This window comes from Sorex fumeus, unplaced genomic scaffold, assembly GCF_029834395.1.
Source record: "Sorex fumeus unplaced genomic scaffold, SorFum_2.1 ptg000177l, whole genome shotgun sequence".
Lineage (NCBI taxonomy): Eukaryota > Metazoa > Chordata > Mammalia > Eulipotyphla > Soricidae > Sorex > Sorex fumeus.
In genome coordinates this window covers 817,824-845,143 of record NW_026606234.1, presented here as the reverse complement: position 1 = coordinate 845,143, position 27,320 = coordinate 817,824, and the positions used below count along the sequence as shown (strand labels likewise).

At 47.3% G+C, this 27,320-nt stretch overlaps 1 protein-coding gene across 1 annotated transcript in view; it reads right to left on the bottom strand.

Annotated features, from left to right (window-relative positions):
* The window catches only part of SLC2A13 (solute carrier family 2 member 13), a 115,773-nt gene that overhangs the window by 80,300 nt on the left and 8,153 nt on the right, over positions 1-27,320 (bottom strand). Inside the window, exon 2 of the mRNA XM_056107810.1 lies at positions 14,375-14,534. Within this exon, the coding sequence (XP_055963785.1) occupies positions 14,375-14,534 (160 nt within the window). The remainder of the gene's footprint in view (positions 1-14,374; positions 14,535-27,320) is intronic.

The window sequence follows — 27,320 nt, the reverse complement described above, 5'->3', positions numbered from 1 at the left end:
CTGGAGCTGACCAGCTGCACTGGTCTGCATTCCTGTGCATTCTCACTTTTCTCTGTGAAGATCTCAATCACTGTATGACTTCTATTCCTGGGTTTACAGAAAAATGGTGATAGATGGCAAAAACAAAACACTGTTTTGATAGTCAACAAGCAAGCTAAGATTCTTATTCTACTTAATGTCAAAATTTCAACAGGTCTCATTCTCCTGACCCTGAAAGAGTCTCCAATCATCGGGAAAAGACGAGTAAGAAGAGGCTGCGAAAATCTCAGGGCTGGGAGGAATAGAGATGTTACTGGCGCCCACTCGAGTAATTCGACAACCAATAGGATGACAGTGATACAGTGAATGTCAAAATTTAAATGCCAAATATTAACACTATGTTTACCCATCTATTCCAGTTACAATGACCCTAACCATGAGAGTGATCACTCTGGATCTATCACTGTTCTTCTGACCTCACTCAGGATATCTTCCAGTCCATGCTGCGACAAACGGCATGATTTTTTCTTAGAGCTGCATAGTATTCCTCTGTGTGTATTCATATATATATATATATATATATATATATACACACATATATATATATATCTCACAACTTCTTGATCCATTCATCTATAATTAGGCATCTGAGTTGTTTGCATATCTTGGCTATTGTACTAAATGAGGCAATGAACATAAATGTGCTTATAGCCTTTCAAATTAATGCTTTTGTGTTGGGGAATAAATGCCAAGAAGAGATTTCACTGTACGGTACTTCTCTTCCATAATTTTTTTCTTGGTTAGAACTCTGTATTGCCTCCACAGAAGCTAAATCAGATGACACCCCCAGCAACAGTACCAGAGGGTCCTTTCTCATCACAACCCGCCAACACCAGCTTTCTTCATACTTTTACATGTGTGTCCTCATAGAGGTAAGATGATACCTTGTTGCTCTGATTTCCATTTCCCTAATCACGGAGTGACAATGAGCACTTCTTCTGTAACTGACGGTCAACTATGTCTTCTTCAGGAAGTATCTGTTCATTTCCTGGCCTCTTCTGTGGATGGGATCATTGTACATTTTTGTTGTTGAGTTTTATGAGAGCTCACAGATCTTGGATATCAATTTCTTATCTGATATGACAGCACAGCGGTAAGGCGTTTGCCTTGCACGCAGCCAACATGGCTGACCCGAGTTTGATTCCTCCGCCCCTCTCGGAGAGCACAGAAAGCTACCGAGAGTATCTGGCCCACACGGCAAAGACTGGCAAGATACCCGTGATGTACTCGATATGCCAAACACAGTAACAACAAAGTCTCACAACGGAGACGTTACCAGGCCCACTCGAGAAAATCGATGAACAATGGGAGGACAGTGACATACATTGTGTACAAATATCTTCTCCTGTTCAGTGGGTTTCTTTTTATTATTGTTTGAGTTTCTTTCACTGTAAGATTCCTTCACTATGCAGAAGCTTTAAATTTGACATAGTCCCATTCTGAAAGATTTTTTGTTGTCTTTGCAATGCAGTCATCTTGCTGAAGACTCCTCTGCGGTCCATTTCCTGGAGACATTTTCTTTAATTTAGTTTATGGTTTAAACTTGAGATTTTTAATCCACTTGAAGCTTACATTTATGAATAGTATGAAGTATGGGTCCAACTTCATATTTTTTTACATGTTGCTATTCATCAAAACTAATTTCTAATTCTCCTCCTTGGATGTATTTGTTAGTGAGAACATAATGTCCTGATTTCCAAATACTTGAAATTTTTCTATCTCACTGCTCTGTTTTGATTTTGCTTTCTTCAGATGACAGAGTCTATGAGATTTCATTTTCTAAGACTCATTTTTGGTCAAGAATGTGGTCACTCAGTGAATGCAGCATGTCTGCTGGTGCTGCGTAAAAGCCTAGTGATCAATAAGCTGTCCAGTCTGATTGAATGACTGGCTTTAGACAGCCTTCTCTTTGGATTAGTTGTCCTATCAGTTGCTAAAAATAGAGTTAACGCTCGCTCTTCAAGCCCATGTTCTCCACTGAACATATATCGCCCTTGCATATCTCTCTCCTTCACTTGCCAATTTCTCCTCTGGAGAAGCCAGTGTTCTTTCTTGAACACATACTTCTCTCATTACATCTTTGTAAATAAGTTTCAATAAAAACTATTTTGCTTCACTCAAAACCAAAACAAAACAAAACAAAAACACCAAGAGCAAAAAGTTCTCCAAATATAACCCTGTGTTGTCTTTCTTCCTGTAGTTCAGTATAGAAATTTTATTATCAAATATGCAGAAAAGGCTATCATTTTTACACCTTTAAATGAACAGATATGTACATGATTACACTCATATTCAAAGTGGGCATGATAAGGACAAAAGGGGAACAGGCAGAGTGAAGTCAGGAATGCGATCCCAAGAAAGTTACCAGTGTGGAATGTCTGGGGATGCGTCGTCCCAGATGGCTTGGACTGTGCTGATAAGAGGACGCCTAAGCAGTCAGGAGACAGTCATCTTTCCCCTGCCTCAGGGATCCATATTCTTGGAAGAAAATAAAGTGCTTATCCACCACTCCCACCCCTTTGTTAAAAAATACCTGAGGGGAAAGACTGTCTTTCTCCAGAACCTTCTTTAGGAGGCCAGGCCATCATCTGGGGAATTCTCTGCATTCCCTTCCCTTCCCTTCAGCAGTCTTCTCTGAATTCAGCCCCTGGATTTCTGGTCCCTTGCTTTCCTTCAGTCTTGACTGCATGAGGACGAGAACCTGCTCTAAAGGCAGACTGACTGAGCAACAGAACCAGGATCCTGGGGGGCCTGAGGGGAGCGTGAAATGACATCGAAGGAGAGAAGGCAGACACCACACTCGCTTCCTACAAAGAAAATCCTTGTCATGAAGAAGCTCAGAAAAGCAACAGTATCCCCGCAGGAATAAAATTAACGAGAGGGAACTAGAAATTTGAAGCTTTAGTAAGAAACAAAAAGGTCCAGGGTGTGAAGAATTAGAATGTCCTAGAACCCAGTGTTATGGGTGTAGGTCCCCAGTGTTATGGGGTGCAGGTCCCAGTGTTACGGGCGCAGGTCCCGGGTGGGTTGTTGGAGATGAGGAGGCAGCAGGCTCAAGAAAGAAATCCACCGCCCTTTTCTACCCCTCTCTGTCACCAGGGAAGTGCCTGGGAGATTTGGAACTGACGGAAGTCTGCCCTGAGCCACTGCATGGCACAGACCTGCATCCCAGCAGCCCCCCAGGCAGCGGCCATGCTGCCCCTGAGGTCCACTTGTCCTGTGCAACATGGGAGATGACCCCTGCCACTCCACTTCTCAGGGAGCCGTGGACTCAGGCGGGAGCAAGAAACTGCAGGAAAGGAGGGTCAGTCCCGATCTTTCCCAGGCCTTGTGAGTTCCTTGCCTTCCCTTACAGAAAATAATTTCAGGAGGAGAGAAAGAGAGACGCAGAGCAGGGTTTTTACTGTGAAATGAAATAAAGCAGAGACAGGCGAGATAAGTACTCGAGAGAGACGCAGACTTTGCTCAGAGTGGAGAGGCCGAACACGCCCAAACACTGAAGTAGGCGAGTGGGGCAGGAGAGAGCAAGTGGGCAGGGCAATTTGCCCTCCAGGTGGCCAACCTAGGTTTGACCCTTGGCATCCCAAATGGTCCCCCGCGCGCCACCAGCGTAATTCCTGAGTGGAAACCCCCAGGAGTAGTCCCTGAACATCGCCAGGTGTGAACCCCCACCCCCAAAGTATGAAAGGGTAAGAGGGCGCATCTCAAGAGGGGAGACACGGGAGGCACCAAGGCAGGCAACAAATGCTCCAGCAGCATGGGAACTGGCAACAAGGGCACTGACAGCGAGCGACCAGGCCACACGAGTGCACACGTGTGCCCCTTCCTCCACCCAGTTGCGTTACATCCTCTTTCCCAAACCGCCCCTTGGAGCTGCTAGAGGGCTGCCAAGGGGTGTCTGGAGCAGCCGAGGGTCTTCCCTTGCTGGTCTTAATCCAGAGGTGCACCCTCTTCCCCAGGGAGACTTCTTATCTAGGCCTGCTGCATCTCGACGACCAAAAATGAATTCAAAATCAAATCTGTTATGAATTCAAGGTATATCAGGGCTTGCTGGGTTGCACTTCCTGCAACCTTAAGAAACTGATCAATGGGCTCAAGACAGAAACCTTGATATGACCCTCACTGAGAAAAAGGGAGAAATAGGATTTATTTAAAAATAAAGAAACACAGGGAGTGATCCAATCACCCCAGGAGAGGCCATGTAAGGAAGAGAAAGGGTACCCCAGGGAGACAGCAGGGAGACAGCAGAGAGCAAAGTCCTTGTCCTGTGAAAGAGACCTTTCCTCTCTTCGCCATCTTTCATTTTCCCGAGAGCATAATTGTCAAGCTGTACAGTTTAGCTGGTACAAGGTCTACCCTGGACACGGGAAGCTCTATCCAGAACCAACAGAAAGGGTTTCCAGTCTCTTAATGCAGAATGCTACTGTGCATTCTTTCCAGGAGAAATCCTGAGCAACTACTCTGGGCTGTTCGCTACAGCAGAAAGCACCAGGGACAATCAGAAGAAATTCAAAAGAACTCATCAACTGAGACAAAGATGTGCTGAAAATTTTGGGTACACTGGATATTTTTGGCTGAAAGCTCTGGGCATTCTTGGAGTTGGGGCCGGAGCCCTGCCCGTACTTTAGAACACTTGGCAGCCACACACATGTTCCACCACTGCTGCCACATAAGCTCACTATCCAGTTAAATATTCCGAATTTTGTGAACATCTCCAGACTCCACACGATTAACATCCCCGTAGTAGCACACCAGACTGGACAGGATGTAACACAGAAGCCAACCAATCTCGACTAACAAAAACATGAACACAGAGGCTTAACTAGCAACAACCCTCAGGAAACCCTCAGATAAGGGTTCATGTATCCCCAGTGACATACAACAATTCTCACAAATTTTCTTTTACTCGGTATTTTCTGATCATTCCATTATCAATTCTGTGGTAAAAGCAGTATAAAATAAATATTCTGGGCCTGCTATGAGTCAGGTTTGAGATGTAGTTGGGAAATGGAGACAATGAAGGAAGGAAGGTGACAGTGGTGGGATTGAGGTTGGGATACTGAATGCCTGGAACAAGTCATCAAAAACAACTTTGTAACCCACAGTGTTAAAATAAAATGGGGTTCAGGTGGGGGGAGGTCCAGGGCAAAAAAGAACTCATCACGCAGTCAAGTTCCGAAGGGCCATCACTGGTGCATCTCTTGCTGATACAATGGCCAGGCGGAATCAGAACCCTTAAGTTGGAAAGGCTCAACAGAAACAACTACCAGGGCTGCCACAGAAGCAAAGAAAGCTCAGTGAGTATCTAAAAAGTATCTGCTAGTGCTCTCACAAAGGCAACTCCTAGGCAAAATCCTGTGAAGTCTGTGAAGTTTCCTGCTCCCTGAACTGGTGGGAAATGCTAAGCTGACAGATCATAAAGATCGAACCATAATTTTAAAAAAAATAATGCGTTAGATTTCCCATACCTGAAGAAGAGACTGAGGTGTAAGTCCACAAAGCCAATGGTTATATAAATGCCAAGTGGTCGATATCTAATGGATGAAACTTTCAAATACAAAACAATGAAGAGTGTAACTGTGTCTTGCCCAGAGCAGGTGAGTCCAATGGCTCACTTACCAGGTTAGACCTCTTCATAGAAACTCTACAGACCAAAAAAACCATGGATGATACATTCAAAATACTCTAAGATAAAAACTGCCAGCCAACAACACTTCATCCTGGAATATCCTTTTCATCTCTGGGAAGAAATGAAAATTTCCCCGGAGGTATGGTGCCGCCAGCAGGTCAATCTGTACCTGTGAGGCAAGTGCATCAGCAGCCTCATGGCACCTTCAGACTTCCAGATACCCCAAAATTGCTGCTGTGCCTTTGGCCAGACCCCAAAAACTTGGGGTAAAGTTTACCAAGAAAGTAAACGGCCAAAAGTTAGGTATGTGGGAAACACACCCACAAACCACCTCCGGCTCAGCTATATAATTGGAGGCAAGGCCTCTTTGGTTCCTGATTGAACTGCTTAATGGCCATGATCCCAGAGACTCAGAAACAAATCTCGAAACCCAGCAGCTTTTGGCAGAAATGCGTCCAGTCCCTGCAGTAGGTTACTGGTGCTGGACCGACCCAGGTGGGAATAGGTTTTGTGACTTGGCCTGTTCCCCCTGGCGGCCTGGTGGCCGCCATCCTCCAGAGGCCACTGGAAAGTCAGGTTTGGGCCTGAAGTGACGAGACACGCAGGGCCTCACGGGACGGGAGTAGAGCCGGTCCTGTCCTCTCCACCCCAATGAGACCCCAAGTCATCACCCACGAACAGCCTCTCTGCCTCCTGATCAAGCTGCTCAACGGCCATGATCCCAGAGACTCAGAAACAAGTCTCGAAACTCAGTGGCTTTTGGCAGAAATGTGTCTGGGCCCTGCAGTAGGTTACTGTCGCCGGGCCACCCTGGGGGTAAAGGGTGCTATCCTTATGCCTGCTCCCTCTTGATGGCTTGGTGGCCGCCATCCTCCAGAGGCCATTAGACAGTTCAGGCTTGGGCCCGCAGTGACGAAACTTGTTGGACCTCATGGGATGGGAGTGGAGCCAGTCTTGTCCTCCCCGTCCCAAAGAGACCCCAAGTCATCTTCCATGAATGGCCTCTCTGGCTCCTGATCAAGCTGCTTAACGGCCATGATCCCAGAGACTCAGAAACAAATCTCGAAACCCAGCAGGTTTTGGCAGAAATCCCTCCAGATTTAAGTGTTAAAATTTCGGAATTTCAAAATCATGTGGCCACTACTGCAGCCACGCGACATCATATGTTATTCATAACCAGCAATAGAAAACAAATTGTCTACTGTTGCCTTTTCAGCAGATCTGAGTGTTGGGGTAAAATCTCAAATAATAATGGTGTTTCTGGTGTTAAAATATTGACTATGATCAAAGTAGAGAGAGACTAATGTGGAAATCATCTGATCCACAGGTAGGGGGAGGGTGTGGGATGGGGGTATACTCAGGTTGTTGGGGGTGGAGAATGGGCACTGGTGAAGTTATGGGTGTTTCATTGTATGACCGAGACTTAGACCCGAAAGCTTTGTAACTGCTCTCATGGTGATTCAATAAATAAAATTATAAAAAATGAAAAAAAAAAAGAAAATTTCCCAAACAAAAGCTGAAAGCATCTGTAACTAACTGCAAGATCTCCATAACAAGAAATGCTAAGAGGATCTCTTCTGTTTGGGAAAATAATTTACAAAACCTTAAGAAATTCATTGAGGCAATAAACAGAATCAGGAAACCAACTGTAAAACGGTAACGAGTAAATCCTCTTTATCAGCAACTATCCCAAATGTCAATGACTGAATCCACCAATCACAGGCAGTGGCTGGACGAATTAAATGAAAGAACCCAACTGCGTGCGGCAGGCAGACGGGGAGGAGCCCTGGAAGAAAACACTGTCTAGAACCTAAATCAGGAAGACATTTGAGACAAGACCCATTTCGGACCCCCAATCTGGAAAACCACTGAGATGAGGAATCTCAGGCCCAGACACGGCTTCACCGCTGGAACAAGGGCACTCTGAGAAGACGGACAGAGACCAGGACCGCTCACCCCTTTGCAGCCACCCTAGTAACAGACTCTGGGTGACAGTCTGGGGAAACTACGTTAACTAACGCTGCAGGCAGAGGAGGAGGCGCGCGTTCACCCACACCTTCCCTGAGATGTGGATTTTCTTACTTTATGCAAACTTTCCTACATTTTGGGGAAATGGTCCGCAGAATTCTGCTTGGGAGGTGTATTTGCTACTTCCATTCCAAAGAAGCTAGCTTGCACTCTCTCTCCCATCTGCCCTCCCCCTCTCTCTTACCCATCCCTCTCTCTTTCTCTCTCCCCCCTCCCTCCCTCTCTCTTTTTCTCTCCTCCCCCACTCTCTCCCTCTTTCTCTCCTTCCTTCCCTCTCTCTTACTTTCTCCCTCCCTCCATCCCTCCATTTCCTGAATAAACTTATCTTACTTTACTATTCTTTTCTGTGAGGGAAAAGCCTTGGGCCTGGAAAGATTGAGGTCTGACTTAGATTTAGAACTGATTTTCCTTTCCTGTAAAGAGCCATTCCTCGGTTCCATGGGTCCCCGAGAGAAATCAGGTGGCAGAGATTATCTCCCACACAGGCAGACAAACAGAATCCCAGCACCATCCTACTAACCCCATGGAGCTGCTATGATGTAAGTACTGGGCTGAAGCGGAGGCTCACAGACTCAGATCATTCCTGAAATTCCCCCTTGCTTCCCAACAGATGGAGCTGGGGGAGAGGGAATCAGGAGATCCCCTCCTCAAGGCTGCCACCTTGCTCCCCTTCCCTGGAGGGAGTCACATCACAACAACTCTTCACTGAGATTCTTTTCAAGACACTCATTTAACTTATAAAAGCCAACACAGACTAAAGGGAAAGGATGGTAATCCGAGTCACTGAGAATTTTTAAAAAGCATGAACCAATGGAGTTATATAAGTTAAAATGGTCTCTCACCCCTTCCAAAATTTGACAAGACAAAAAATGACAAAAATGATCACACAAAAAAAGAAACATTTATTAATATACACACTCAATATAGGAGTAGTGAATATTATTAGGCTAAAGAGAGACAATGCAGCAATAGGTGACTTTAGCAGAAATGGAGAGATCATTCAGACAAAAACCCAACAGTGACAGAGTCCTGAAGTGACAAATAGATGACAAGGGCCGCACGTTTCCTGAGCCTCTGACCCTAAGAGCAAAACCTCATTCTCTCCTACGCTCACTGAGCATCCAGCCACAAAGAACAGGCTGTATGCTGGAACTCGAAACAAGTCTACAACTTTATGGCAAATGAAATAAATTATTCCAGATTTTGGAAACACAACTGCATGAGATTAGAAATCAGCCAAAAGAAGAAAGAGGGAAAAATTACAAATACCGGGAGACTAAACAACATGATGTTGAGTATAATGTAAAAGTCAAAGAAGACATTTTTAAAAACCTGGAAATAATGAAATGAAGAAGCATTAAGATCCTGAGCGAGGCAGCAAAGCAGTTATATAAGGAAATTCAGCGCAGAACAGACAAGGCTCTGGGAATAAGAATCATAAAAATAAAACTACACTTGCACCTAATGGAAACACCAAAGTAGTGGAAGAGAGGGCATACAAGCTGGAGTGAACATAAGATAAAAATACAAATCAAAAGATGAAAAAACAGGTTCTTTGAAAAGTAACTAGCAAGATTCACAGAGGAAAAAATTCTGATGAATAAAATGAAAAATGAAAGAGAAGTTACAGCACAGAATACAGAAATACCACGGATCATGAAAGAACATTATGAAACCTACCAGTACAGTGGAAAAATCTAGAAGGAACGGACGTTATTAGAAAAAATACATTTCAAAACTGAATCTAAAGGAAAGAGAGGGGTCAGGGAGGGAGGGGAAGGAGGAAGAGGAAGGAAAGAAAAGGAAGAGGAGGAGGAAAGGAGAGCCGAGTATTCCCACCTTAAGACGGTGAAATGGCAGAGAGCCTCCAGGCAAATACCCAAGGACCTTCACTAGCGACTTCCATCTGGAAGCTTCCTCCTCGGAAACCATTCCCCTGATTATACAGCTAACGACACCACAGCACAGCATCCTGCTGAAGCTTCGGCTGCTGCATCCTGAACACAGGACAGAGCCTGGCGGCTAGGACCTAGTGCCGTCAACTCCGGCTGCTCTCGGATCCAAAGCTTTCAGAGCCTGAAATCATGACGGGTTTGGCTGCAGAAGAGACAAACACTGACAAACACTCTCATCTGCGTACGGTCTTTCTTTGAACGTGGGCACCATTTTTTAGCCACTTGGATGCAGGCTGTATAGAGAGAGACTCCCTCTAAGATCTTCTGGAGCTAACACCAAAGCAGCGCTGGGCAGGGCCTGGCGTCTGCATGTTCCCACGAACCTTCCTCTGGGCAGCAGGCAGCCTCGCCGAAGCACTGGCACCTCAGGGCATGAGCACTCAGATGAATAATTCAAGGCTGGCAAAGCAAGTCTTCTGCCTACTCCCTCCACTAGTCCAAGGCAGCTTGGTGGTAAACAGATCTAATCATAAATAAATTAAAAGACAAATTGTAAATATCTTTTTTTTTGGATTTGGTGCCAGGGCTTATCACAAACACTGCTGGGTATCAACGGCTGGCATGCAAGGCTAATGCTTGATCTCGTACCACCTCATTTGCCCAATAATCTTTGTTATCTTCCACAGCTCTAGAAGTTTGGGTTATTTATAAATAAATTAAACTCCTATTCTGCAGAGCAGAGAGCAAGAGAGTTGATGTTGCCTTCTTGGAAAACGTGTCGTGTCTCCTCACTCCAAGCCAAGACGCCATCAGCCCCGGACCCACCCCCCTTCTGCTGTTCCCTCGAAGCTCTTCTGAAAACTGCTTCCTGGAATCACTCTCCCTCCCCCGAGCTCTGCCACTCACAGATCCTGCCTCGGGGTCTGGGTCCCCAGGGACCACTCCTCACCTTCCAGAACCTCCTCAGCACGCCAAAGCGAGTCTCTCTCCCTCCAACCTGGAGGTGCGGGACGTGACGCTGGGCATTGCAGCCGCCCAAGCCACTGGCGGGCCCTGCTCTGAGGATGTGGCTTCCACTGCCTGAGAGTCTGGCCCAGCCTGACCTCTCCCGACATCTCTTCGTGTTCAGTTCCTCTCCCTTTCCGACCCCCATCCCCCTCTAGTATGCATCCCACCTACTCTTCCAGGACAGTGTCTCCACTCTCCACAAGTGAGTCTAACAATTTTCTAGAAAAATCCATCCTGAGATGCTGTTTCACATTCTACATCTGCATTCCCTTCAATCTTATTTCTTTAGAAAAGCATTAAAGAAAACCCCACACCTAAGACACTCACATGTGGTTGCACATAGAAGGAGGAATCAGAATGATAAGCCCCATTCTAAGTGTCAAATCTGGGCATAAAATCACCAAAACTAAGCCTGAAAAGTGACCTCATGGGCCTCACCTCATAAACTCCACTGTTGGCTCTTGAAGCTGCCTACGGTGGAACACTCACTCCAAGCCACTGTTCAGGAAAGGCAGACTGGGATTTTGAGATGGCATTTCGTAACAAACACTAATGACCGGCAGTTAGTTTGTCAGCTCTCCCGTACTCTGGCATTTTGATTGGCGATGAGTATCATTTCCCCTGGAGAGCCTGATCCATCCAGCACAGCTCAATAAACGTCCACCGAGCCTTCCGTGTCCTCCAGACCTGCCTACTACAGAGTGAGGCCAAGTTCAGAGGTATCCAGAGCCAGAGTGAGTCAAAGACAAAGGATATCTAACTGGCTCGAAACGCAGCTTATCCAGAACACCCACACGTGTGTTTGGAGAGGCAAGAACAAGGCCGAGACAGAGGCCTAGGAGATGGCAGACGCACCCGGGAGGACAGCCCAGCCCAGTGGGAGAAACAGCACGCGCAGCAGCTGGATGTCGAGAGCTCAGGGCAAAGCCAGGGAGGCGTCCTCCCCGGAGACCTGGGCACTTCCCGGAGGTGACAAGACCACAGTAGGGACAGCAAATGTCAAACGGTGCCTCAGGGAATTGCTGTGGTGACCTCGCTGCTTTTTACTGTCAATTTATCGAGGGTGTGGCTACATGCGCAGCCGTTTAAAATAACCTTTGTTTGCTAGAGGTGTTGGTGAGCAAATATGAACGCGGAAAAAAGCAGGAGGAATGTCATACTTCGAATCTTAGTTGATAAGCACATCTGCAGCTTTCCAAGCACTGTGACAAGTAGAGGAGGAAAGCTGCTCTCGGAGCACCACTGCGCCTCAAGGAGTGAAATTCAAACTCGTGCAAGGTGCCCGCCCTGTGCCAGGCAACAAACGCAGTTACGGGGTGTGGACAGCAACCCCCAGGGTGCTGCTGAGAGTGGGCAGGTGCAGCCCTCTGGGAGAACCGCCACTGCTCCGTCCCAGTGCCATACCAGGACCCCCCAGGACAAGGGAGAACAACATCTCTATCCCTGCCCCTCCAGAACCGAGGTCACACACATCAGCACGAAAGCAGCCGGAATGGAAATGGCTCCGTGTCCGTCTACAAGGACACGGCTACACACCACATGTGCCACAACAAGTGAACTGTGGAGACACACTCACTCAGGAACAGCCCGAGGGTGACACGAGAACTCTCAGAGGCACACACACAGATAACGTGTTGAGCAGCTGCATGACAATACCATTACGTACCCCTTTGGCAGGGGCGGGAGAGGGACACCTTTACTTGGTCCTGGTGAAGGCCACATGAGAGCAAGACACTGGCCACTTTCAGGGGGTTGATCGAAGGGCACACAAGCTCAACTCAGTAACATTCTGCTTAACATTCCCATCTTTCTTCATGTCCTCAAGACCCTCAGGAATCCAGTGACCCTCAGGAATCCAAGACCCTCAGGAATCCAGGACAGAACAAGACAGCACTGGGGAGTTCAGAAGACACCAGCCTCCACGTGGCTACTCCACTTCCTTCTCCAGGGGTAACACCCTCCAGCTGTTCAAGGAAAAGAACTTATTTCTGTGGCACCGTAGAGCCAGGGAGAAAGCCTGGCTGAGCTGAGGGAAGCCCTGTTCTTACAACCCAGCACCTGACAGTCTCCACAGCAAGTCATCTCAGAGTTCAGACTAAAGACTGGCAAACAGGAGAGAAGGAAGGTGGTTCTATTTCCAAGGAAAATCTATTCTTATCTGTCAGATAAGTATTTAACTTTTCTGAACATTTTAAACCTGCAAACGGAGCCGAGAAGCAGCCTCATTTGTTTGGGCTGGGCAAAGGGCACTCTTGGCGACCGTGTGAGCATCCAGCAGGCAGAAGGGGAAAGGGGGGTGACATAGCTGTAACATGACAGAGGTAACAAGAAAAATCAGTAGGGAACAAAATACTAACATACTGGAACCCTGGAGGTAAAATACAGTGAGAACTGGTGTGTGAGAAAGAAACACCACAGGAAACTCCAGGCCCTGTGTTCCTCGGGTGGTCCAAGGCAGTGCCCACACACAGGGGCCTCTACACTGGCTGACAGAGCATCACTTTTTCCGTTCAGAGCCTGGGACTCCGAGCCACCAGAGGTCAGAGGCGTGTGGGCATGCCTGGGTCCGTGCAACAGGGCTCACTGTCGAACATGGATGCCCAGGATATGCTCCCGGTTTCATTCTCACCTGAGTCTCTGCACAGCAGTCAGTGCAAGAGCCATCTCTGAGTGGCTTCTCCCAGCCTCCCTATCCTCCCACAGCTGGTACACGGAGTACCTGCTACCTGCAGGCCTCCGCCTGTCACCTGTGCGCCTCACCCTACGCACGTGAAGGCAACTCCTTCCAGCCTCCTGACAAAGCAGCACCTCTGAGCTGTGGCCGCCCACACAGACAGAAAGAACGGGGTCTGCAGGGCTAGTCATGCTCCCCACCAGACTCAGAATGACTGCGTCAGACCATACCTCTGCAGACCAAGGGTTCTGTGCGTGTGCCATTTCTGAAGAGGGACCCACTACCTCCCCAGCTTCGTGGCAGGCATGCGCCTCTTGCAATGTTGCTCCAGTGAGGAGGTTGCGCTCCGAGCATAATACTATCTGCTTAGATCGCAGGTTCTACAAACAAGCGACCTAAAGGTCCGGTTCTGTGGAGCAGACACTCCAGAAACACACTTCTGACACTCAGGCTGACGAGGGCTTATACGCTCGGTGCCCTGAATATTATTGCAGAACATGACCTCAAAATCCAGAGTCCGAACAACTTCAAGTCTTAACATAAAAATAAATATCTTGCTCTAATTTTCAGGTTGGGGGGTATGAGGGATGTTGAGGGGGACAGGACATCTAGCAGTACCCGAGACTCACTCCTGTCTGGGTACGCAGGGGTCACTCCTGGCAGTGCTTGGGGAACATACGTGGTGCAGGCGATGGGACTGGTGGTCTCCTGAATTTTCCCCAGCCCAGTTTGCTTTAATTTTAAGGCAGGTTTGAAAATGTTTCCTCATTTCTTTTGCTTAGACAAATACAGTGATGAAGAAATAATTTGGTTATTTCATTTAGATACTGAACAGTTAGCATATACAGAAACTAGCAGCTACATCTCAGGCCAAGAAGTAGCTTCTCGAATTCAAAGAGTTCAAGATGCAGCTTCTGCACAGCTCATCACTCAGAAAATTCAACCAACACCCTGTGCGCCTCGTGACCTCTGCCAAGATGCCCTCCCTGCAGGGCGAGGAGCTCCGGTCAGTGCGACCCCGGGCAGCGGGTACCCAGAATCACATACGGTGGTGGGCAGCTCCTGGGGGCCCTACCTGTGCCCCAGCCCGCACACACGCACCTCCAGCCGTTGTCGGGGAGAGAGCTGAAGGCGCCGTCCACCACGCTGGCGAAGAACTGCCCACCCGTGATGAACAGGGTGTTGACTGTGACGAAGCGACCACGCAAGTTGGGCGGGGAGACCTCGGCGATGTACACGGGCACCGTCATGGAGGCGATACCTGCAGGGAGAGAGCACAGCGTGTGGGCACGAGGGGCAGAGAGGGCACGCGGAATGCGGGGGAACCAGGTTTCCTCTTCGCTCTGCTCTGAGCACCCGGCACACTCCACCACGTGCGCCACAGGCCCACACCCACACACCCGAGTCCCAGCTCATCACAGAGTGTAACACCCCAGTGCTGACCCAGAGAACAGTGTCCAGGACAGCAGCAGGAGAGGCATCAAGGCGTCGGAGCAGGGCAGATGCCCCTGACAGGAGAGCGCAGATGAGGAGACAGAAAGGTTAAGAGCGTTCCTCGGAGTTAGAGGCTCCACTGGACAGGAGCTTAGGAAACCCCCAGGGAGAGTGGGTGACACAGCCTGGCAGAATCCAGGGAGAGCAACGCCTATGTCCAAGCAACCCCAAACTCCAAGACAGGAGGTACAGGCTTGTGTAGCGTGCAAGGGGACAGTTCAGGGATAACAAACATATGGGTCTAAAGTGGCACAGACTTTGAATCACCTAAACAGAGAGTACCAGGGCAAAGGTCCTGCTGAGCACTTGGGAAATCCGTGCAAAGGATGAAGCAGCCTGCAGAATGTGGCTGCAGAAACGATCCTGCATTAGACAGGGGCCCAAGGAGCAACAGGAGCTTCAGATATTAAAGCAGCCCAAATAACACCTGAGCAGCCTCCACATCTTTAAGCTGCTCTCGGATATAAGGTCTGGTGTCGCCTGCAAACAGCAGCAGCATCACGAGGGAAACCACGTCAGTCAAGAGACAGCAGAGACGAAAGAGGGAGATGGCCAGGGGCAAGGGCCCCAGAAATGCCGTGTATTTAGAAAGAGGGAATGCTGGTGATGGCAGAGTAAACTGCTGATGGAGGTAGAACCCAGCAGAAATGGAGCTGTTTGATGGTACGTGAACAAAGGAACTTCCAGGAAAGGAAAGCAAAAGGAACTGAACTGTGGGGGGGAAATCCCAGGCTGAAAAAACAGGGTGTGCAGAGGATGGTGGCAACAGACACACCTGGGTAAGTCCCTGATTTGCAGAAAGAGAAGGATTCCTCTAGGGACAAGGTAGCAGGGAAGGGCAGCTGCCCCGCCAAGTACCGACAGCCACGCAGTGGGCATCAGAGCAACGTACTGAAGGAGAACGTGGCGGTTAAGGGCTTTGCACCTGCCAACAGGTGCTCAGGTGTGAGTCTGGAGAGATTAGCACACGCTTTCTGTTTCTAAAACAAATCCTAAGGCAACCCAGCACAAACTAAGGTGGAGACGTTCAGGACCGGCCCAGGAGTCTCCTTCACTGTTCATGGCTTTGCCCAGAGACCACGCCCGCCAGCTCCCCACACAGTTCAGGGCTGTGGGGCAGAGCGTCCTGGCTTCTCTGACAACCACTTCAAAGCATCAACAAATCTTTCTCTGCAGCATCTGGTTTTGGTGGCTAACAGGAGAGCAGGTAAGAACGCTCTACTCTTGCTGAACTAAAACTCATTTCTCAGCATTCGAAGAGGCATATTCTCAGAGAGCTACAGAATGTCCTTCTTCATTCAGTAAGTGGTATTCTGTGTGTTCAAAACTGGGACAAGAGCAACCAGTGAACTTGTTAAAATGGTCAGATGGGGGGCAAGAGAGAGGACTCTAGGTACGTTTGTCTTGCACAGGTACAATCCCCAGTAGCTGTATTCATCCAGCCAAAATGAGCACTATGCAAAATCGTCACCTGAAAATGATTGTGCAACTCACTGTCAAGACAAGAAAGACTGTAGAGTAGAATTTAGTGAAACGGAAAACACAAGAGGATTCAAGTCAAAGATTAGTCCTTTTTAAACTATTAATGTTTTCAAAATTCTCTGGTTTGTTCAAGAAAAAGAAGCCATCAAAATGAAGGAGAAAATGTTTCTACAAAAACTGGACACAGGAAAAACAGGGCCATTATGAAGAACTGTACTCTTATAAATTTCAAAAATTAGATGAAAAGAATATTTGTCTAGTGGGGGAAATTTCCTCATTTGAGTTAGAAATCCTTGCCAGTCCCATAACGATTAAGAAAGTCACATACAGAAATGTTGGAATCTTGGGGCTGGAGAGATAGCACAGCGGGTAGGGTGTTTGCCTTGCACGCAGCCGACCCGGGTTCGATTCCCAGCATCTCATATGGTCCCCTGAGCACCACCAGGAGTAACTCCTGAGTGCAGAGCCAGGAGGAACCCCTGTGCATCGCCGGGTGTGACCCCCCCCCAAAAAAAAGAAATGTTAGAATCTTATGTCAGAATTCTCAGGAAAAGGGACCCAGGGTTTCTTCTCCCACCACCTCATCCTTTTCCATTCCAAATTCCAAAAAGCCTAATTTGACTGAATATCCCAAGTTCCACAGAAATGGAAGGAAGGACAGGCAGATGGGACTGAAAACCAGGCACTCTTGTCTACGCTAGGACACCTGCCCAGGACCCTTCATCCCTACCTTGCCACCGACACAGTCAAAACCTTATTCTTCAGGTAACAACCCAAGAGGGCCTCGCTGATGGCTCTGGTGCCCGCCACGATGCAATCGCTCCTTCCCACGCTGATGCCCTTCCCCGTGCTCTTTCTCTATAAAAACGCTTCCTGGGACACACAGAGCAGACTAGAGGGCCACTTTGAGTTTATGAGCCCACCGTCTTCCGTCTGTTTCCCAGACTATTTTTTTAAAAGTCAAGGTAAAATGTATAAGGAGTATTCTGCCCCCCCCCCCCCCGAATTAAAGGATATCCCAATACTGGAGTATAAACTATTTCCATGGATTAGAAAACTCAAAATTGCAAAAATGCTGTTTCCCAACTGCACTACGGGTTCAGTAAAATTCAAGTAAAAGTCCAACGCACTTGTCAGGAGGACGTACCTGCAGATACTATGCTGATTAGAAAGCTATTATAACTCAGAGTATAGACAAGACAGTCCCATAGACACCCAGAGATATCCACATATGATTCAAAGGATTTCTGACATTTGAACTACTTATCCTGTTCTGTCTACCTTCATGAGGACTTGGTAACAGAAGAGTAATTCATTCCAAAATCTCACCATTTTAAATAACAATTGCCAAAAAGATCAATGGGCAGTTAGCTCCATGCAAATACAGCTGCGATTTTCCTGCATCCAGTTTACAAATTACTTTATTAGCTATATTTCAATATTTCCCTTTGACAATTCTGTACTTGATCCCAAGGAATGGGACAGATATATGCATATTTACATATTTCAATGGCTAAACAGCTTCTAGAAAACTTTTCTAACTTGTTGATTGTTCTACCACTGGTGGTATTTCAGTTTTAAAGCTCAAAACAAAAATTCAGTTTTAGGATTTCTTTTTAGCTTTCTGGGGTCACACCTGGTGATGCTCAGGGGTTACTCCTGCCTCTCCACTCAGGAACTACTCCTGGTGGTGCTCAGAGGACTATATGGGATGCCGGGAATCGAACCCAGGTCAGCCACATGCAAGGCCAACGCCCTCCCCACTGTGCTATAGCTCTGTCCCCTAGGATTTCTTTATGGAAATTTCACAACTTGTCTCAACAGTGACTTAAAACCTACTGTTTTCTTTTTGACAGAAGAACAGGGAGATATTCCTGCCAACAACCCATGAAAGCTAATGACTCCCTCCAGCCACATGGCTGCAGGGGAGAGCTTTATTCTAGTGGTCCAAGTCAAATACGTGGCATGTCTGCAAAGAACTCCTGACTGCGATTACATAGTCACTGCCTGACAGATGGAATCCTGAGCCTGGGATCACACTGCAATAAGAGAGTCAGAGGAGAGAAGCCGATGAAGGTGTGGAAAGTCAGACTTAACTTGCCTTAGTTTTATTCAGCAGAATAATGACTATTGTTTCCCTTGTGATAAAGTTAAACATTGGTGCTTACACAACACACACAAAAATACAGCTTTATGTGTCTCTAGTGAACTTAGCATGAAACACCTTCAGTATCAATTACAAATACTGTAGGGTAACATTGCTTTGGTGGTGGCCACCACCATGCTGAGACCACTCTCCGCACACATGAAGGTACTGGCAGAGGGACAAAGCCACGCGGGTTCCGGGGCCGAGACCTCCAAGCCTACTCGGATTGGAGTCGAGCATCTTCCACCCAGATCCTCCAAATTCCAGTAGGCGGGGGTCACACCCACCACCTGGCCCCCTGGCGCTGTGTAATCCCATCAGCGGCCAAGACTCAGAGACTATAAAATTCAGGTCCCGAACGGCATCTTATCAGAACTTTTTTTAATGACATCTTATTGTCTCATTCCTACTTTGGACAAACTTTCAGGCTATCGAATGTAGCCTGCCCACAGGGCAGAGTCTGGCAAACTCCCCGTGGCGTACCAAATATGCCAAATACCAGTAACAATGATGGGTCTCATTCTCCTAAAGAGCCTTGAATATAATCTCCGGGCTAGGATGAAAGAGACGTTACTGGGGCCTGCTCGAGGCAATCGACGAATAACAGGATGATGAAATGAAATGAAATGAAAAAACATTGCTTTGTCCTTCCACAAGAAGCTTAGGTTTATCTGGTTACACCCATCAATCTGGTTACACCCATCACAGTGCTCCTGAAGCACTTCCACTTCCATTGTGTTTATCTGTAAACAGTCTTCCCTATGCTCTCCTTCCCACCCAGTTAATCAGCTTTCCCCTTAATCAGACTGTTAATTTGTAGGATCAGTTTCCCAGAAATCTACGATTTTATATGTATAAGTGAAATATTGCCTTTCTCCTCTCCTTATGCCTTATGAACAGTTTACTTTAAAGCAATATCCTTTTGTATAGATACAGGAAGACCGTTAACATCATGCTTTGTAACTTAGGATTTGATTGGCCTTGAATATTATTCACTCCCGGGCATCTTTCTCGACTTAAGCCTCAGTTGCCCTTAGTTCCTAACACCCCAAAAGCAGGGTCCCGACAAGGGACTGAATGGACCCAGGGCAAGCAGTGAGCTACCCTGGCAGCGAAATGGGCCAGGCCAAAGTGCCACGATTCTTAACTATAAGTTAAGAGTTTGATCATAGACAAATGCTGTCATGATCCAAAAGTGACGACGAGACTAGGATCCTGCTAGGGGTGGGAAAGACTATCTGGCCTGAGCACCGTAGTCTAGATCGAGATGGCCCTAGGAGAGCAATTCTATAAGTTTAAGATATTTCTTACTGTATCCATACAAAATGACTTATATTATATTCTTATATGCTTGTCGGACAAGGAGAGGAGAGGCACACCCATGGGATTATGCTCTAGGGTGGGTCCTCCTGCTGAGGAAGGATCTGTCCTAGGAGCGGTCTTCCCTAAGGCTAAGATTTCTACCCCTATTGATTTCTACCCCTATTGATTGTGACCGCAATTCCACATGGAGAGAGGATTTAACGAGACTGTAGGAGTGGGCTGGAGGTTCAGAGAGGATCAGAAGAGAGAGGAGGATGAAGGGGGATGGAGAAGGAGAGTGAAGTAGCATGGAGAGAGAGAGACGGGAGCAGAGACAAGCAGAGACAGACAAGAGAGACTGGTGTAGATGGAGAGAGGAATGAAATAAACTGTGACTAATACCTACCAGCCTGGCCCTCGTTTTCTTCCTCCGCCTGACCATCGCCATCGACCTCCCCGGGGCAGGAGAAGGGTGAGACTACCGAACGCAGGCGGTGGGAGAGATAGAGCCACTGCCGCTGTGTGCCGTGCCCCCTACTTGTGCGAGTTTACACAAATACCTTCAAAATAGCTGGTCCATCTCTCAAACTGCACAGCTAGGGGCTGGAGAAATAGCACAGATGGCAGGGTGCTTGCCTTGTGATGGCCCACCAGGGTTTGATCCCGCGCAACCCATATGGTCCCCTGACACCCACTAGGAATAATCCCTGAGCACAGAGCCAGGAGTAAGCCCTGAGCACCTCCAGGTGTGCCACCCCCCCCCCAAAAAAACCCAAAACACACATAAAACTGCATAGCTGTTTAATGTGCAAAATTTCAACATAAAGTTTTCAATAAAAACAAAGTTTGTTTGATGCACTTCAGTCTAAGTTAAAAAAAAATACCTAAAGTGAAGGAATTATTTAATGATGAAACAATAAAAAGATAATAGCTCTGAAATAAGAATTAATTTCACTGGACAAGAAATTTCTTCTCAGCATAGTTCCATGTAGTTAAGATACAGGGCCACTGGCATATGACACAGCCGTCTTAAACTTCTGTCACAATAAAACAAAAAATCATTAATATCTCATCAAGAAGGTTCTCAAAGGATTGGGGAAAGAACTCAAAAGTGCTGAACACAAGATTTGCAGGCAGGAGACCCGGGTTCAATCCCCAGTACCACATAGTTCCGAGCACTGCTGGAGTGACCCCCCCACACACACACACACCACACCAGGAGTACTCCTGAGCACTGCAAGGTCTGACCCTCAAAGGAAGAGCACTGCTGGGGGCTTCGGGGTAACTCCTAAGCTGCGGTGCTGCTTTTCTCGTCTGACACTGAGCATGGATGGTTCTCCCAGCCACTGCTGAGTAACCCCAGACCAGCAATTCAGGAGTAGCACCTGAGCACAGCCAGGCGTGGCCCCCAAGTCAATTGGTGATTTAATTAAAAGAATAATGCCGATCAAGACTCCTACAAAACAACAGCATGCTGGTGGTGAGGAAGCCAGAAGATGCTGTGGACTGTTAGTCCAATTCTGAGAAATCCTTAAAGATCATTACCCATTATCTCAAAGGCACTGAAACACTGAAATCATAACTAAACAACATAACAAACTCCTATGTTTCATTTCATCCATTCAGCAAATAGTATGTTACACAATAAGTCTCACGTCTCAGAAATGAACAAAGTCTAGACACCATTTAACCTACCTGGGAATTTAAAAACCACTGTGGTATATGGCAAGAACCAAGAGTCACCTACATCTCGGTAACCGTAGTAGTGAAGCTCTGGGCCCCAGTTCCTGCCCAGAAACTGTGAGTTTCGCGGATTCAATTAAAGATTCATGGGGGAGAGTATACAAGTTATCTTTACTAAAAAAAAAAAAAGGCCCTCCCGTTGATCGTCGACTTACTCGAGCGGGCCCAGTAACGTCTCCATTGGAGACTTTGTTGTTACTGTGTCTGGCATATCGAATACTCTCGGTAGCTTGCCGGGCTCTCCGAGAGGGGCGGAGGAATCGAACTCGGGTCGGCCATGTTGGTCGCTTGTAAGGCGAACGCCCTACCGCTGTGCTATCGCTCCAGCCCTTTACTATATAAATAATTTAAAATCAAAACTTTAGTCTAAATTAATCAAGCATTATAGGTTTTCTCTAAAAACTTTTTAAAAGGAAGTTTAATAATGATTGGGTTTGTTCCTTAAATAAACAGTATTACTGTGAAAGTCATAACCAGTTGTTTTATACAGAAGTATTCATTTTATGTGTCAGTTAATATTTCTAATATTCCAAAAAATATTTCTAATATTCCACATCTCTCTAAATGTGTAACACTGCATTCTTTCTTCTGAGCTACCACTCACTAGTGTTCATCCCCTGTCCAATCAAGTAGTAGAAAGGTCTCTGTGTGGAGGCAGGCCTCGAGAGTCAACTGCCACTGAAGGGAATGTTTCCTTTCCCAGCCTTTGTACTGCTCACTTAAATAATTCGTATTGGCTAGCATTTTTCGTTAATTTTTCACTCCTCTTTCCCATTCCTCACTATTCTGCTCATACACTGGTTACTTCTGGGGGGAACTGTTATGATGAATAAGTACCTAGTTTTCAGAAAGTCTAACCTTCTGAGTTTGGGGCAGTTCCTAAGTTTTTGTGGGAGTGTTCCACAAGCACACTGCGAGAGATAACGGATAAATACTATGTTGGCTCACTGCAGTGCTGACCTTACCCACACTCTCCAGCCCTTCTGGCCACACAAGTTCCCTAACACCAACATTTAGAGTTCAATGTCAGAACAGCTCAACCTCTAAAGGAAAAACAAGCAATGGTTTCAGGACCACGTGACCTGAAGAAAGTGATTTCCAGTAGAAACGTCCACTTTGCTCTGTCACGGAGCCCGGGACACACAGGCTTAGGGACTCAGGGCCCAGCCCACGTGACAGCCAGCAGGTCCGCTGGTGGAGAGGAGGGAGTCCAACAATGACCAGGCGGTCACCTGTGCCAGGGAGGCACCGTCTGCATCAACCCGCTGCCACGGCTCTCGTGTCACCCTCCCGTCGCTATGTCACTGTCCTGTCAACTCTCCTCACTCACTACGTCATCGCCTCTCCCCTTTCTGCCAGTCAGCCTGTTCTTTCTGGAACCTTCCTGCCATCTTCCGTCACCCTCCTACAGCATCATCCTCCATCCTCCTGCCCCCTCCTGCTGTGCTGTCACCTCCATGTCAACCTCCTCTCACTCCTGTCACCATGTCCCCTTCCTGCCGTGGCTGCCCTCAGCAGCAGGGGCAGACATGCAAGGCCAGGCTCTGGGGTAAAATGATGGGCCTGGGCTCACCCAGGAGGAGTGTTCCCGGGTGGGCCAGCACACCTGCGGGTACCTGGAAGCTGGCCGGGCATGGGCCCCTCGGACACTGACTGGCTGGCTCTGTCTCCAGAGGGATTTCTTTCTCTGCAAAGAGCCACCAGAAGGCAGACCACGAACCATGGTCTCACGCTCCCTGAACCTTTCTAGAAAGGGAAGAAGGGAGAGGAACAGGTGGTGAGGAAGAAGGCGTCTTTTACCTCTGAAAGGGCTGTGAGTATGATTCAGAAACCAGAATCAGGGCCAGAGAGAACGTACAGCGGGGAGGGCACCTGTCTGGCTTGCAGCTGACCCAAGGCTCAATCCCCGGCGCCCCGGATGGTCTCCCAGGTCCTCCAGGAGGGTTCCCTGAGCACAGATGGGTGTGGCCCAAAAGCGAAAAGAAAAAAGAGAAAAGAAGCCAGAGTCCATGATGAAACATCATCTTCAGACTCTGAAGCCCCAAAGGGAAAGGCCTGAGTGTGAAGTAACGGCATCTCTTACCCGTTGACATTCTCCAGTTGGTACGCTGCAGAAGGTGATAGTTAAACTTCGGTTCTGTTGTGCCAATGCAAAGATCACTGTAGTCCTCCCTAAGCCAACCCCACACACGGGGGGGGCGGGGGCAAACAGCAAGACGCTGCTGGTCTTCCTCTTGCTTGGGGGGAGGAACGGCCGCCGTTCAGGTCACCTCGCAGTCAGTCACCAGAAAGGCAGTCCCGCTTCTCTGGGGGGTCAAGGGGAGCCTGCCGGGAGCCGGGAGGTTGGGGCAAATGCTGCAGCACTGAGACACAGCTTTAAATTTTGTGGAGTGGAGCGATAGCCCGGTGGGGAGGGCGTTTACCTTGCACACAGCTGCCCTGGGCTCATCCCCGGCATCCCACATGGTCCCCCGAGCACCTCCAGGAGTAATTCCTGAGTGCAGAGCCAGGAGTCACTCCTGAGCATCACTGGGTGTGACCCAAAAAGAAAAATAAAGATTAAACTGGGCACAGCAGAAGTCCCCATTCTGCTGCATATAACTCTGTAGGCTTCATATATGGACATTTATATTTTCAAATACGTGTTATATCTAGGAGAAAACTTTAACCTAGGGGCCAATCCAGCTGTTCAGGCCTGCAGCAATGGCTGAACTGGCCTCATGCATATCTGCCACTTCAGCTGTCTCCCTGACTCCCAAATGCAGTTTTTAATGCTCCAAAGCATAGTGATTACTAAACAAGGATCATAAAACTGTAGTTTCCAGCACTCATGTTTTTCTTCATCAGCGCATAAGCACTTTTACAAAGTGAGTCTCAAGGCCTGCTGTCTCCAATAAATCCCATCCCTGTGCTCCAGAGAAGCTGGGGTCTGCTGCCCGGTGAGGGGCTCTGTACGGACACACAGGGTCCCGCTACACAGCACCCACTGCCAAGGCGGCAGGACGCACCTACTCCTCTGTTAGACTCTTTAAAATATTTACTTATATTTGTATATACTTGTGAGATTTACTTACACACTATTGTAGCGTCATTCCTTCCAACTTACTACCCAGGGTAAGGAGAAAAATTGATTTGAAAAATTAAAGTGCTAGTTAGAACCTTGTGGTATCTGAAAACCATGACAAAAACCTGAACTCCCCGTGAACCTGAGACCCACACACCTCAGGGTGTAGCCCCTCCGCAGGCCCTCGAGTTGCACGGCCAGTTCCAACCCTTCCCACCCAGTCCTGAACAGCAAGGTCTGAACCATAAGATCAAAATTCCCACATTCAGAGACAAAAAGGAGTGTGAAAATTAGCCGTAAGGAAGATTTGGGTACAGGTAAACTACACCACACCTGGTGCCTTCTAAGCTCCTCGTGCAGCTGCACTTCCCTGGGTCACTGTCACCCTGCGTCAGGTGCTGAGGTTGTTCTGAGAGCTCCTGTTATGGCCCCGGCCCACACCTCCAGTCAGCCAGAGCCGAGCCCGTGACGTGCACCCAGCAACCTCCCACTGCCAGACACGGGAGGTCCCTACGCATTTAGTACTGTATACCATAAATACATCCGTGAAAACAGGTTTTCCTTGATTTACTGATGATCTTGAGCGTGAAATTTCCTGAGGAGAAAATATCAGTAGTTTTAGAAATGAACTCTAAGAATACAGGCCTCCCTGTACTGATCTACCTTGATAGCAACAAAGAATAGTCATTCAGAATAGGTGTTTTGAATACAGAAAATAATAAAGAAGCATGTTAAATGTAGCTGGCTATAATCTAGAATGGTCCCTAAAGAAAATTGTCCTCATTTATTTTAGAACAAGATGATCTTTCTCTTAGGGAACCCCAGCTGTGGGTTTTCCTCATATGTTCCTTTCCTAAGTATGGTGTCATCTTTATTTTCACTCCTGATTATTAGCAAAGTCTGACACTTCCCAAGACTTTATTTGCTAATTGCATCTTATTCTGCTTAAATAGTCTAATATGTTTTGAGTATAAATATATTTTTGACAAAAATACCACAGTATTTTTCCAATCTGTCTCTTGCTTTTAAGACTCCTGATTAGGTTTTTTTTTTTTTCCCCTACTATAGGGACCAGAAAAATGGCTCAAAGGACACAGTGCTTTGCAGTTCCATGCACAGTCCCCTGAGCATTGTGGGGTCTGCACCCACCACTACCCCCACTTCCAAATTCTACTGAACTGTACCACAAACAGAAAAGGCAAATCATCCTGTTACTATTTTAACTTTAGAAACTGTTAAACCAGTATAGTATTAGTGAGATGGGAACTAAATTTCATTTATCCCTCTTCTCCTTGGTTATCTTTCAGTGATTCTTTTCCTTATTTCATCTGATTTGTTCAATATTTAACTGATAAATAATTGATTCTACTGCTGGAATGCTGTTTTTGTTTGATCACCTGTTTTCTGTGTTTATTACTGCAACACACATAATACACAGCATTTACTTGGAATAATTCCTAAGTGTTATCTTGCTTTATGGCTCCTTCAGCACTAAGTTCTCTGAAACATCTCATGAGACTCAAACCATTAGCACCTCAATCCTACATCCTAACCTAAGAGATACCACAGGGGTTTTCTTGGGTTTTTACAATCAAGAACTGGCCCTCAGCAAGACCGCAGTCACCCTGGCCTTGATCCAACACCAAAGTCTGTGACCAGTCTTGAGGAGGAAAAGAGTGGCCCTCTTGGTGATAACTGTGCATGCAAATACCCACCCCAACATACCACACACATGCACAAATTCCACAGGCTCAAATCACACAAGCACATGCAACCGCACATACAAGTACACACAATACATATAATACATGTCCATACATACCACACAGGCACAGATACCACATACACATAAAATCCGTGCACATATCCCATGCACAAACACATCACAGTGCATCACGCACATATATTCACGCGCGCGCGCACACACACACACACACACACACAGAGGCAGAAGGTGGATTCTGTTTTGGAATCTACTGTAATACCTCCGGTAACCCTCACAGTAACTGCAAGCAAGTCTTCTATCCCAGGGCAAGAAGACCCAAGTTTCCAAAATGGAAGAGTTTTCAAGGAAAACGGAAAACTGCTGCAACTCTACATTCTTCCAAGCTACCCGTGACTTATTCGATATGCCAAAAACAGTAATAACAGTTCACAATGGAGACATTACTGGTGCCCGCTAAAGCCAATCGATGAACAACGGAAGGACACTGCTACAGTGCTACTGCATGGATTTCAACATCAGAAAGCACTTATGAAGGATGAACAGTAGAACAAGAATTGTAAACTCCTAAAAATTAAATCTAAGTAACTCCCAGATACAAAACAGGAGTGAACATAACGGATTTCCCATTTGCAACAAGCTTTCTCTCAGGAGGGATGAGAGGGAGCTGGACATTAAGGCATCTCTGTGTCCCTCTGGGGTTGCAGATGTCACAGCAGGGTGGGCAGTCACAGCCTTGCCACCTCGCCAGGACCAGGTCACAGACAGTCCCACCCAGACCACCCACGATGGGCCACATGCATGCGACCCCACCATGCACAGGGCACCGCGTCTGTACCACTTGCTCCTCCAGAGAGACCACGCCCACGCCACGCTCACCTCACACAGCCACAAGGGTCACCAGAGACTCGCCATGCCTCTGACTGGAAAGATCTAAAACACTTGCTATGTCTGGCAGCAAGTAGAAGAATTAGATGGACATGGTAGTCACGTATCAGATTCTACCAAGCTTTCCCTTAGAACAATGTGTTTCAGGAATCTTAGAAGTTTGAATATGTTTGCAGCACGTTTTCAGTCACTACATGATTCTCTC